Raw genomic sequence first — 13,228 nt, forward strand, 5'->3', positions numbered from 1 at the left:
ACCCCTCTAGGCAGTCTTCAGTGGTGGGTGGGACATCACCAGCTGAGGGCATGCTGGGACGTTGGCCCGAGCGGGATCCGCGAGGGTCTGCACTTTGCAGACCTGTGGAAAGGGGGAGAAAAGGTAAGTCCCGCTTACCCCGTTCATTTGGAGCATTCAGCACGTAACATACATCTTACATTTGCGCCTTTGCAGAGCAGAGCCTCTCCTTGCCTTGTTCTGAAGGAGGGCTGGAAGGTGCCGTGGTTTAACCAGCCTGTCCTCGACGCCGGCGGTTGTAGGATCAGAGGGTTCTGAGCCCAGCAATGGCAGACGTTCCCCTCTCGTGAGCATGGCCACCCCTGCGTGTGCTGCCTGTCCCCAGCCATCCCACCTCTGCACAGGCCATGCCATCAACCATCCATCCACTGCCTCTTCCTTGCCCCCAATAATGTGGAGCAGCTCAGCGCTAACCGCTTCCGGCACGTTGAGAGTCTTTTGTTTCGCTTCTTTGGCTTTTGTCTTTGTTTCCCTCTTTTTGCTTGAACGTGTTTTATGACTGTCTCTGCACTAACCAGTGTTGTGTTGGACGGCAGCGGGGTGGAGCTGCACAGGACAGGATGCAGCTGGGAAGGCTCTTTGGTGTAGGCAGGGTTAGGTGAGCGTGGCAGGTGAGGAGATGCAAACTCAGAGATGTGGGGCTGGAGCAGATGGGTCCATCCTGCATAGGCTGCGTTGGCTTTGTCCTTCCTGAGAGGTGATGGAAACTGAAATCACCTCAGTTCTTGTTCCTGGAAGGCACAACCCCTCCCACCATCGAAGATCGATTTCACTGTCTGCATTCAAAGCCTCTTATAGAGGGAGAAGCACTTCCTTAATTCCTTGGATGGTTTCTAAAGTTATTTCCATGACTTGCGGCCTGAGTGGCAGCACCAGGCCAGTCTGTGCTGCTGTGAGTCTTTGGCTCCTCTGCAGGAGTCTTGTACCTTTGTCTTCCTGCTTTCCTTCCCCGTGTCTTCTTCTGGAAGAGAGGTCATTCAGATTAGTGCAGGATCACCTGGTACTTGTCCCATGCTCCAGAACCATCATTATTTACAGGAAGCCAGGCCTGAGCTCAGGCACTTCTTGAACTTGCTGTATCAATCTGGAGCCAAAAACCCCAGACCCCTAGACCATGTCTCTTAAAAGTTAGATCCATCTATTATGTTATTACATCTTCAAAGAATACTTCTGTTCACTGATTGAAAACCTAATCATGCAGTTTGAACTGAGTTTATTCACAGATATTAAAAACATACAGTCTCAAAGAAAGTCATCTTTGTGTTGATGCTTGAAAGATCTGGGCTCAAAGGCAGGTGGATGTGAGGAGGTGACAGGTGACATGGAGTGCATCTCTCAGTTTTCCAAGGGAGTCACCTCCCTCAGGGGTGGGTGGGTGTTTGCTGGAAAGGAACGTTTGCATGGACCCGTGCCCGAGGAAGTGCCGTCCCGTGTGCTACAGCCTGGTGTGTCTGGGGGGTCCTTCAGACCAGAGCTGCCTCTGTGCAGGACATGGGGTGGCTGCAGGTCACCTCTCCTTGGCTTTGTCCCTGTTCTGGGGGGATGAGCTCAAAGGTTTGGGATTTAAGGGCACGCTGCAGCCTGGCTCTGATTACAGAGCTGCCTGCGGGCAGGAGGTGTGTGCTGAGCTCTGGCACACGTGGCTGTGCCCAGTCAGTTTCTGTGACATCATTGTCTGGTCTTTCAGCTGGAGGGAAGTCTCTTCTCTCCACGTGGGCAGCGTGGTCAGAGCCTGGGCAGCAGAACTGTGTAACACCAGAGGTGCTGTGTGAAGGCAGGGCTGCTGCCAGGCCTTGCTGAGCCAGACCGGTGTCAGTCAGGGCTCAGGGTGGGAGCTGTGAGGGGACACAGGGAGAGATCAGTGTCTGCTTTAGGAAGGCACCTGACACACAGAAACTCCTGGAGGCTCCCTGTTCCACTGTTGACTCCTCAGGAGTGATCAGTGAGGAGTCAACAGTGGTCTGACTGGTGGGGTTGTGCTACAAGTGGTTGGACTTGAAGATCTTGGAGATCTTTTCCAAGATAAAGGATTCTGTGAATTGCAGCGTTCATGGGGCTTGTGCCCCGTGCAGTTTGAATGATCTGCTAGGCTATTTCTGTGCAGGGCAGGGGATGTGAACAGGGGTCTTTGTAAGCTGAGGGGAGCCCAGTGACACCCTGGCCCTTGGAGCCCTCTCCCAGGCACCGTGGGAGCAGGTCACTCCTCAGGGTGAGGTCGTTGTCTTCTGACAACATCTTCCTCTGTTGCTGTTATCCCAAACAAGAGCTCCAGCACTGCTGGTGATCCTGCTCATTTGCACACATTTACCTTGTCAAAGGCAAGTGGTTCCACTCCCTCCTGCCTTTAAGAAGAATTTTGCCTTTCAGTAACCACAAACCCAGGTTTGTGGCTGATGTATGACATAAGAGGCACCAGCCAAGAGCCCTTTCCTCCTATTCATTGAAGCTCTTCAAGTAACTGCAGTGGCCTTTTTGATGCTCGTTGAATCCCTTTGTTGAACAAAGCAGTCTTTGAAATGGCCCATCTTCCATGAGTGGCTGCTGAGCAGATTAATTACTGCTGTGGGAAGTACCAGGTTTGATAATGGAGTTTTGCTGCTTTAATTTGTACCTTGAGGTTGGCCATTTGTGATAAATGAGATCAGAAATGTGAAAGAGCGTGGGGGAAGAGCAACCTCCCAATAGCACCTGGTACCTTTAGTCCTTAATCAGATGATGGAGAGGAGGTTTGGGGGTGTCTTGTGCCCTACCTCTTGTACATCTGGTGAAAAACTCCCCAGCTGTGGCAGGTTTTGTGCCACAGAATTGCACAGGATTGCAGAGGTGCTTAGGCAGTTCCAAAGCACCCTGATTCCCTTTCTTCTGTGAAACCACCCAGAAACAAACCTAGAGTTTGTCCCATATCTGTTAGGATCCATACTTTTTGAGTGCAGGAGCTGCAGTGATACTCCTTCACTGTGTTTTACATAATTCCCATCTCAAAATGGCTTTGTTGGAAGCAACCTCCAGTAAAACTTAACATTTCTGGCAGAGCTGCCAGTTTCTCGTTGTCTAAGTGCTTGGGATGGCATGTTTGAAATACACCTGGAAGGGCTGAATTCTTCCACACCTTGTTGTGGTGCCTCAGTTGTGCAGTTTCTGATCCCAAGAGGCACTTTTAGCCAGTTGGGGTCAGTTCTGCCCCCGTAGCAGCCCCCGGAGTGCTGCTGGGTTGTGTAGGCAGAGTCACCCCATCTCTCTGGTGGGAAGAGCTGCCCAGAGGAATGTGTTGGGTATCTCCACATTCCCTGTGAGCAGCCTGGAGCAGTGCTGGGGCAGAGGGACTCCTGGTGTCCCAGCAGGACGTGCTGGTGGTCAGCAGTGCCGTCAGTGGGTGTTGGTGTTTGCCCGGGATGTGTTACCCAGCCTAAAGTGGGATATAACAAGGAATGTTTCTGTCCTAGTTGTTGAATGTTGGACCGAGGAGATCTCAGCCTGGCCAGAGGAGGGAGCCCAGGAAGATCATCACTGTGTGTGTGAAGGAGGATGTGCACCTGAAGAAGGCAGAGAACGCCTGGAAGCCGAGCCTGAAGAGGGAAAACCAAACTGAGGACCCGGAAAATGTCAAAACCCAGGTGAGAGCATAAGCAGGTCTGAGGGCGAGCAGCTGCCCCAGGTAATGGGAATTTGGCTTCCCTCTTGTATCAGACAGTGAAAAAGGGCAATGCATTCCAGTTGGAATCCCAGTTTTCCCCTACCTTGATGGTATTTTTTGTATTTTTATTCTTGACCTGGTGTTGAAATGCCAGTCCTGTATATTAAGCAGAGAACACCAGACAAGCTCCTGTCTCTCCTCCAGGATTGCTCTCCTACTGCTCTTTTACTGGAATATTTCTGTCTCTGTTCTAAAGCAAAGAGCATTACATTCCCAGCACAGAACTTGGTTTTCATCTCCTTTTAGACCACCTTTCTTCCCTGAATCCTCAGCAAGACTGAGGTTCCTCTGTGAAATCCCTCAGTTGGTCCTGCCCAGTCCAACGGTGCTGTCTGGAGCTGCCTCTGTCCTTCTCCCTCTCCTCTCCTCCATGGGGCACTCGCTCTGGGAGGAGGTGTTTGTCTGATGGTCAAGCTTGTTATTTGTAGGATAAGTTGGAATGGTCTTGAAGGACACTGGAATTCTATTCTTGGAGCTAATGGTGGCATTGTTGACCTCATTATCATCCTGGATAGGAAAAAATAAAGTACCTTAAAGTGAATTATAGGAGAGGTTGATTACCTCTGGCTGAAGGAGACAGAGGCCACTCCCTGATAGTTTATATCTCATGGATGAAACTGATATAAAGAAGAGTATTTCTGACAGGAAGGGTTTTGTGCCTCTGTTGCACTTGACAAAACCACTTGGTGTTCCCAGAACTCCTGCCCTATTGTCTTTGTCTTTGGTAGCCAGGTGAGGAGTGGGGTTGGGCTGTGCAGAAACCTGTGGTATGTCACTCATCTTCCCAGACATTCCTACTGGATGTCTCCATTGTCCTGTGGGAAGCATCCTGGCTCATTCCTGAAATCCACCTGCACCGCTTGTGCCTGAGCTTGCAGCGTTTGTGTCCCTCAGGAGCTGTTCCGCAAGGTACGAAGCATCTTGAACAAGCTGACACCCCAGATGTTCAACCAGCTGATGAAGCAGGTGACAGACCTGACGGTGGACACGGAGGAGAGGCTGAAGGGAGTCATTGACCTGGTGTTTGAGAAGGCCATCGACGAGCCCAGCTTCTCCGTGGCCTACGCCAACATGTGCCGCTGCCTGGTGACGGTAAGAGGGGACAGGGGCTGCCCTGGGCTCAGGGGCAGCCACAGAAACTGCAGAGAGCAGAGTGGTAGCTTCTGAGTGTGAGTAGGAATAATTAATGTGGAGTTCTTGTTGGCCATGCCCAAGGCAGAGGGAGTTGCTTGGAGCAGTTGTTGGGAGTTGAGGACTCCTTGCTCCACCTGGTCACAAGATGAGTCGTATCTGGGAAGTTCATGGAATTACAGAGGCATGGAATGGTATAGGCAGGAAAGGGAGCTTAAAGCTCTTCTCATTCTGCCCCCTGCCATGGGCAAGGACAACTTCCACTATCCCAGGTTGCTCCAAGCCTCGTCGAACCTGGCCTTGGACACTTCTGGGGTGGGTAACTGTCACCCTGGTTTTTTAAGATTTTCTAGGCCTTCTGATATGGACATTCTTGTGGTGAACTGTTCCAGACACTTTCTGTAAATAACTGATTGTTTTGTCTTCTTCTATGGAGGAGGAGAAAGTTGATGGACTACTGGTTTGACCAGTGTCATTGGAGAGTGTCCCTATCACCCTCCAATCCACTGTCACTTTTGGAAAACTATAAATGTTGGAGTCAGAGAATAAACTTCCTCTTTCTTGCTTCACCTGGAGAACCGTGGTGTGCTTGCATTCTTGCGTGTCCGGTAGCGACAGGTAACCATGGCTGCTCTGGCACCCTGTGCCAGGGCCTGCCCACCCTTCTGTGTCTGTCAGTTCCAAGGGAGCCCTGGATGAGCCAGGCTTGGCACAGATCATTCTCAGATGGTGAATTTGGGACAACCCCCTTTTCTCCAGGTCCTGCATGACATGCAGTGGAGGAATGTGGCTTAAGCCTTCAGCACAGAACAGGAGTGTTTTCAAGCAGAGGGTGTTTTTAAGGGATCATATGGATGGAAATGTAATTTCCATTCCCGGGTGGAGGTGTTGTCAGCCAAGTTTGGAGTGTGACTTTACATCTGCAATGTAAAACTCCACTGGAAATCCTGATGTGAGGCTTTACTTTCACAGCCTTGTGGAACCGTGCAGCTCAACATGAAGAGCAAAATAAATTGTTATGGATGACCCCTCCTCTGTGGAGTTTGTCCCTATTTCTGCTGATGTTTTTCTTCCTTCTCACTCCAGCTGAAAGTGCCCATGGCAGACAAACCTGGGAGCACAGTAAATTTCCGTAAGTTGCTGTTAAATCGCTGCCAGAAGGAATTTGAAAAGGACAAGGCTGACGATGATGTCTTTGAAAAGAAGCAGAAAGAACTCGAAGCTGCCACCACTGTAAGTGGTGTTTTTCTCCATAAGTTCTCAGAGCTCCCTCAGAAAATTATTTCCTTTTGAAACAGCAGTTAATTTGGGGGGATTTTGGAGTTGAGACTTTCATTCTGTCACTGTGCCTGAGGATAATAAAAAATACTTGCCTTGACAGTGGGTTTATCCCAGCATCTTTCTGGGCTTTAGTAGTAAAAGAGGGAACAGTGTCTATGAACAGTGTCTATGAAAACAGAAGGGAGGGGAGGGAGGAGGTGACCACTTGTGCTTAACTATAAAGTTCTTTGACAAAAATTCATGAAGGTTTTAGCCTAATGGAACTTGAGACAGAAAGCTGAAGCCCTCCCTCATCCCTGTACAAGGAAACCAGGAGATAATCTCTTCCTCCATATGAGAATTATGCCCAGAAGCTGCTGAACATCCACACCACCAAACCTGTGGTTGCCCCCAAACTCAAGTCCAACATAAATCCATATATAATCTACCTATATAATAAAAGTGACCAAGGGATCAGAGTTTTTGAAATATCCCATAATACCAAATATATGTGGCTGCTACTCAGCCAGCTTCCTCTTTTTTGTGTTAATTTCATATGAAGGTCCTCTACATAAAACTGGATCTTTCAAACAGTTCTGTGCACTGTGGTTTTGCAGAGCTGTTTTGCTGTTTTCCAGCCAGAGGAGAAGACACGGCTCCACGACGAGCTGGAGGAGGCCAAGGACAAAGCCCGGCGGAGATCCATCGGGAACATCAAATTCATCGGCGAGCTCTTCAAGCTGAAGATGCTGACAGAGGCCATCATGCACGACTGCGTGGTGAAGCTGCTGAAAAACCACGACGAGGAGTCCCTCGAGTGCCTTTGCCGCCTGCTCACGACCATTGGCAAGGACCTGGACTTTGAGAAGGCAAAGGTGGGGCAGGAATGGGAGCGAGGGATGAGGTTCTCTGGAAGAAGCAGAGCTGGAAAAATGGGTGTGGGGTGTTTTTATTTGAAGATTTGTTTTTTCTTCAGGAATTTCCATATGGCATGAGGAAATCATCCACTCCTCTGTGGATGTTTCGTCATGACCTGGCCTCGCTCCCTGCTCTGTCATAGATTTTGTATCATTTTCAGCTGTGTTCTCCACTTGTTATTTCCAAAGATTTTATCCAAACACACAGCCCAGAAATGCTCAACATTTCCTTTTTCCAAGTTGAATGTCCCTCTTCCTTTGTAGTTCCCAAAACATTATTATTTCCAGTTGAAGGTTTATGTTACCTACAAAAGTCACCATGAAATGCATTGTTCAGGTTAAATCTGCATCACCCTCATTAACCAGTCCAAACCCCCACCTGAGCCTCAGGGGTGCCTGTGTTTTGTGTCGTCCTTGTCCCCAGATGTGCTGGGATGTGGCAGCTGTTCTGCATCCTCCTTCCCCCTTTTCCAGCAAATATATCTGCAGCACAGAGCACTGTGCACTCCAAGAGCTTCTCTTGGCACAGACACTCTGCTGCTCCTTCTCAAAAACCAGGCTTGGGATGAACAGCTCGAGGGTTTTGCCAGGAATCAGTGGGACTGGGCTCTGGAAACAAACGGAGCTAATTGTGTTCAGCTGCCCCGGGCAGGGAGTTCCCTCTGCACTCGGGGATCTCAGGGATTGCAGCAGATCAGTCCTGAGCCTTAGGGGAAGGAATTTCCCAGGCTGTTCTGTGAGCATTGACCAAACCAGCGGGGTTTATCAGCAGTCCCAGGCAAACACCCCGTGCTGTGAGTGGGATTCAGTTTCTCTGGGTGCTTTGGGAGGAATACCAGGTCTGACTTCCAGGCTGAGGTCAGGCTGGATGAGGCCTGGATGCTGTTTTGGTCTTTTGGAGCGCTCTAAAAGTGACATTTTGGTGCTCTGCTGGTTCTGCCCCCTCGAGCTGGGGCATGGCAGGGCAAAGGAGCAATTCCAGAGGCCTCTGTCCTGCCTTTGGGGTTGGTTATTTCTGTCAAGACTGAGAGATTCCTTCTGAATGGGGCAGACATTTTATTAAGTGTTTTTATTGAAACTGAACTGTTAGTCATAGTTTTAATTAAAACTTCTAAACAAAGTCCATTAGAAATATTTCCCCATCATGCCTAACTTTGGAAACATTTGCTCCCAGAGCTGGAACTTTCCAAGGCAAGGCCAGACGCAAATTTTAATTGATTTTTTCTTGTTTCTTTAACTACATGGACAAGGGTTTAGCTGGTTTTAGTGAAGAGAGTAGGAAGCATGGTAGAAAACTGCTCTGAAATTCTTGTTTGAAACAACCAGAGGCCCCTTTTTGAGAAAAAGCCTTTTTAGAGCTTGGTGAGCCAAATTTAAACCTAACAGAAGCTTCTCTGCTGATCCCAATTTATATCTTAGTGTGAACCTACTGGGATTCCACCACATCACAATTTTCTGGATGGGAGTTTGTGGGGTTTTCCCCCAGCCAAGCCTATTAAACTGTTCTTGCAGAGAGACCCAGAGCTGCTGCTCAGTCTGGCCTGGCTCAGCTCAGGGGACAAACCATGGAATGGTTTATGTGTCTTAGGCTGGTTTGTACCCATTTTGTTTCCTGAGCCAGTTTTTCTTGGGCTGAGGTGAGCACACAGTTGATTTGGATTTTCCAAATTTGAGATATTTGATTGATATCTCAATCTGGAAGCTCAGCTTGAGATATATTTTTAAAGGATGTAATATTTATTATGAACATGCAGAGGGTGTAGATGGTTTGTGTAATTAAAAACCCAGAGAAAGTGTGTGCCTGCACAGTTGTGCCTCATCTCTGGCACGTGCTGCCCTGTGCACCCTCAAATCCACCCTGGAGGAGTGTACAAGACCCAGCCCCTCTCCGGGAGTAGCCCTGAGTTTCTAGTTTAGCACAGAAGTCCCAGAATGCAGGACCTGCTGGGTGCCCCTCCAGGGAGTGTTTTCATTTCCTCCACAATGTGCTGATGATGTTTTTCTTGTCTAGCCCCGCATGGACCAGTATTTTAATCAGATGGAGAAGATTGTGAAAGAGAGGAAAACCTCCTCAAGGATTCGGTTCATGCTTCAGGATGTAATAGACCTAAGGCTGGTAGGTCCCAGCTCCAGTGAGTAGAATTGTGAAATCGTGGGTGGCTGGTCTGGCTTGGAAGGAACCTCAAGGATCATCTCATTCCACCTCCTGCCATGGCAGGGACACCTCCCACTGTGCCAGGCTGCTCCAGCCCTGCCCAGCCTGGCCTTGGGCACTGCCAGGGATCCAGGGGCAGCCACAGCTGCTCTGGGCACCCTGTGCCAGGGCCTGCCCACCCTGCCAGGGAACGATTCCTGCCCAATACCCATCCATCCCTGCCCTTTGGCAGTGGGAAGCCATTCCCTGTGTCTTCAGTCCCTCTCCAGCTCTCCTGGAGCCCCTTTAGGCCCTGGAAGGGCTCTGAGCTCTCCCTGGGGCCCTCTGCCCTGCAGGTGAGCATTCCCAGCTCCCATACCAGTCTGTCATGTTCCATTCCACATCCAGGCTGGATAAGCTCTCATGCAAGAGCAGGGATTCACAGCTCCAGTGGGATGTTAGGGGGAGATCTGTTCCCTTCTCCCCCAGGTCTGGCTGTCCAGAGCCAGGAGATGTCTCCATGTTGTCCTGGTGCCATGGTCAGTACACCTGGGGTGCAGGGGGTCCCCACACCGTGCAGGTGAAGATGTGACCATGGGTGGAACAAACCTTCCCAGCACCTGTAATTCCCCTCCAGGGGAGCTGGTTTGGATTGTGTGGAGGCTGAAGTGACCATTTTGGCTGCAGGTAGATAATTAGCCCAAGAGATGTAATGAGTCTGCAGCAAGATAAGGGACAGTGTGGTCATTCCAGGGCTGGAGGGGTCTGGGCACTGCATGGCTGAAAAGTTACATCAAGCAAGGAAAGTGGTTTTGGAGTGACAGCTGCTCCTCTCTGCAGGATCCCTGTGTCAGCCATCACCATTCCTGGAGTGCAAAGCACTGTCTCCATTGAAAACCAGTCACTTTTTGCGTTTTTTATTTTCGTTTCTTCCCTCCAGCTTGGAGGAGAGGCTCCCACAAAGAGTATCAGTCATAAACAGAGAGTGACAGCAGCTCTTCTCTTTCCTCTGAGCCTTGAAAGAGAAGCTGGGAATGTGCAGGCTGAGGATTAATGAGTTCAGTCAGGTCTTGGCTGCAGTCTCTGTACCTGAGTACAAGGCTCTGCTCTGGGGTGCTGGGATAACCAAGTCCATAACCATGTCCATAATGTGTCCATAATATGTCCATAACCATGTCCATAATGTGTCCATAATATGTCCATAACCATGTCCATAATGTGTCCATAACCATGTCCATAACGTGTCCATAATGTGTCCATAACCATGTCCATAATGTGTCCAAACCCATGTCCATGTGTCCATAACCATGTCCATGTGTCCCAGCTCCACAGGATTTTCTCCAGCCCCTCTAAGGCATGACAAGGGTGGGAGGATGAGGCCTCATTCCCAATATTCAAACCCTCCATGTTTCAAGCTCCCCTGGAAGTTTCCCTGAGCACATGTTTGGTTTTTTTTGCTTCTTCCCCAGTGCAACTGGGTGTCACGGAGAGCAGACCAGGGCCCCAAGACCATCGAGCAGATCCATAAAGAAGCCAAAATTGAAGAGCAGGAAGAACAGAGGAAGGTGCAACAACTCATGACCAAAGACAAGAGGAGACCAGGTAAAGTAAAAGCCAAGTTGGCTGCTCATCTCACATCCAGTGCCCTTAGAGGGAATCCCACATAAAAGGAAAAAAATCTGCGGGGTTTTTTTCCTAGGTGTAATGAGCAAAGGAAATTGGGGCCTGATACGGCAGAGGCTGGAAAAGGAGCAGATCTGCCATGGATTGGCTGTGGGGATTTTCAGGGGCAAATCTCATGGTTGAAAATAACCAACCACAAGCCAACAGTGCTTACACATTCCATTCATGCAAACCATGTTTGATTTTGTGACAGGCTGCCAGAAATCTGTTCTAACAAGTTATTACTTACGAGTCAGATTTGCCATCCATTCTCATGCACTGCAGAGTCTCATTTTGAGACAAAAACATCTCATTTCAGGAGTAACCGTGTTGTCTCTAGTTGTTAAAGCCATGAGGTGCTGAATCTGTGTGAGGGAGTGTCTTGGTGTCACCTTAAACTGCTCCTGGCCCTCAGGGCACTGTCTGAAGACAAAGTTGGAGTGACTGGGAAAATGAAGACTGGGACAGAGCAGGGCAAGGAGAAAGTAATTTTGGGGATTCTTTAGAGATTGGGGGATTCTCTAAGGATTGTCAAATGAAAGTACTTTGAAAACAGGGTGTAAAGAAAATCCATGTAGACTTTCATTATCCTAAAAGTGACACCAGGAGAAGGTGAGGGACCTGGGAGTGCCTGAGGGGCTCCATGTCAGACCAGCCAAGCACTGCAGGAATTGTGGGGTGAGTGAGGCTCTGGTCAGGGACAGCTCTCACCTCACCAGCTCCTGTGAGCTCCTGAACGTGCAGCACCTGCAGGAATGCAGAGAAATCCAGCCAGGAGCCATCCCTTCCAAAACCAGCCCCTGGAGGAATGAGAGCCGTTGTGTGCAGGCTGGGGTGTGAGGGCACAGGCAGGCAGAGGGAAGAGGTTCCTGAGCAGGACCCTGCCCTCAGAGCAGTGGGTTGGGCTGGGCTGGGCTGGGCTGGGCTGGGCTGGGCTGGGCTGGGCTGGGCTGGGCTGGGCTGGGCTGAGCTGAACTAAACATGGCTCTGTTTGTCCCCCTCAGGTGTCCCGCGGGTCGACGAAGGCGGCTGGAACACTGTGCAGGGGGCAAAGAACAGCAGAGTGCTGGACCCCACCAAGTTCCTTAAAATCACCAAGGTAGGTGCCAGCACAAGCCTCCTTCAGGGCAGTAAAACATCTGCTAGTCCAGGAAGGACCAGGATGGTGTGTGCAGGTCAAAACTTGGGGCTGGGGCACATTAAATCCTCAGAGGTAATACTGGGTGTAAATCAAGCTGCATTTTCTTCTGGATGTTCCTGTTTTGTCCTGAGGCAAAGGAGTGTACAGACTTTCTTTCTCAGGTTCACAGTGTCCTTTTGGTAATCCAAAAGCTCTCACAGTCAGAAAATCTGCATTTTATTCAGTGATGAAAATGTGAGCCAGGGTATTGTGTGACGTGGAGATGCAGCACAGCCCCCATGTTCCAGAGGTCTCAAACACATCACCTGGGGGTCTCAAACACCTGCTGGAAATCCTTGGCTGCCTCAAGTTCTTGAGACCCTCATCTGATGCTGCTCCTCAACAAAAAAATCCATTTTGATGTGTCACAAACAGCAGCACTCCAGACTTAGGATGCTCCAGTAGAATGGGAAGAGCTGTGTCTGCTTTAGGGGTTTCTCAACTTGGTGGCATGGTTACATCCCCCAGTATGTGATAAACTTTCATGTTCATCCTCCAGATGAGCATCTTCCTGTTATTTCACCACTGAACTGGTGAATTTGGGACAGTTTTCCAGGCTTCAGGTTGGGCAAGTTAGAGATTTCTCCTTTGTTGAACTTCAGAACAGCTCTGGGTTTTCTTGCCAAGGAGAAGTCTGGTCTTTGCATAAATCATTGACTCCTAAATATTCCCTTGTCCCACTTAATGTCACTTGCCCTGAATTTTTACACTCAGTGCCTGGATTCTTGGTGAGCTGTAAAGCAGGACCTGGACAGACTGCAGCCCCTCTGCAGATCCAATGAGTTTGTTCCTTCTGAAAGTCATAAAACAGTTTCCAAAACTTCATTAGCAGGAGAGGTTCAGCCTCCTCCTGCCTGGGCTTACAGCTCACCTGGGAAAAGCCCTTCTCCTCTGCTCCATACAAATGGAGCTGGTTCCACAGCAGCTGCTTTGGAAGGAGAGAGGAGCTCCCCCGAGATCTGTGAGGTCACAACCTCCTTGTCAATAAATTCTCCCAATGAACATTGTAAAATCAATATTCTCTTCTTGCCAGACACCACTTCCTCCAAGTTCTGTGACCTGTTGTCGTTCTTTGCCCTCTGGATTGTTTGGTGTCCTGCAGATCCCCCCCAAAGCCATGACTGGAGAGTTGATGGACAGTGAAACTGGCTTACACATCACAGACAAACTGAACATCTTTCAGATACGGATATACTGAGCTTTTCCACCTT

General features: G+C 49.5%; 1 protein-coding gene across 1 annotated transcript in view; it reads left to right on the forward strand.

Moving 5' to 3' along the window:
- Nucleotides 1-13,228, forward strand: part of EIF4G3 (eukaryotic translation initiation factor 4 gamma 3) — a 146,586-nt gene that overhangs the window by 114,775 nt on the left and 18,583 nt on the right. Inside the window, 7 exon segments of the mRNA XM_030963703.1 lie at nucleotides 3,483-3,653; nucleotides 4,628-4,825; nucleotides 5,951-6,097; nucleotides 6,763-6,999; nucleotides 9,053-9,157; nucleotides 10,645-10,777; nucleotides 11,842-11,936. Of these exon segments, the coding sequence (XP_030819563.1) occupies nucleotides 3,483-3,653; nucleotides 4,628-4,825; nucleotides 5,951-6,097; nucleotides 6,763-6,999; nucleotides 9,053-9,157; nucleotides 10,645-10,777; nucleotides 11,842-11,936 (1,086 nt within the window).

The sequence above is a fragment of the Camarhynchus parvulus genome, chromosome 21, assembly GCF_901933205.1.
Source record: "Camarhynchus parvulus chromosome 21, STF_HiC, whole genome shotgun sequence".
In the NCBI taxonomy this organism is placed as follows: domain Eukaryota; kingdom Metazoa; phylum Chordata; class Aves; order Passeriformes; family Thraupidae; genus Camarhynchus; species Camarhynchus parvulus.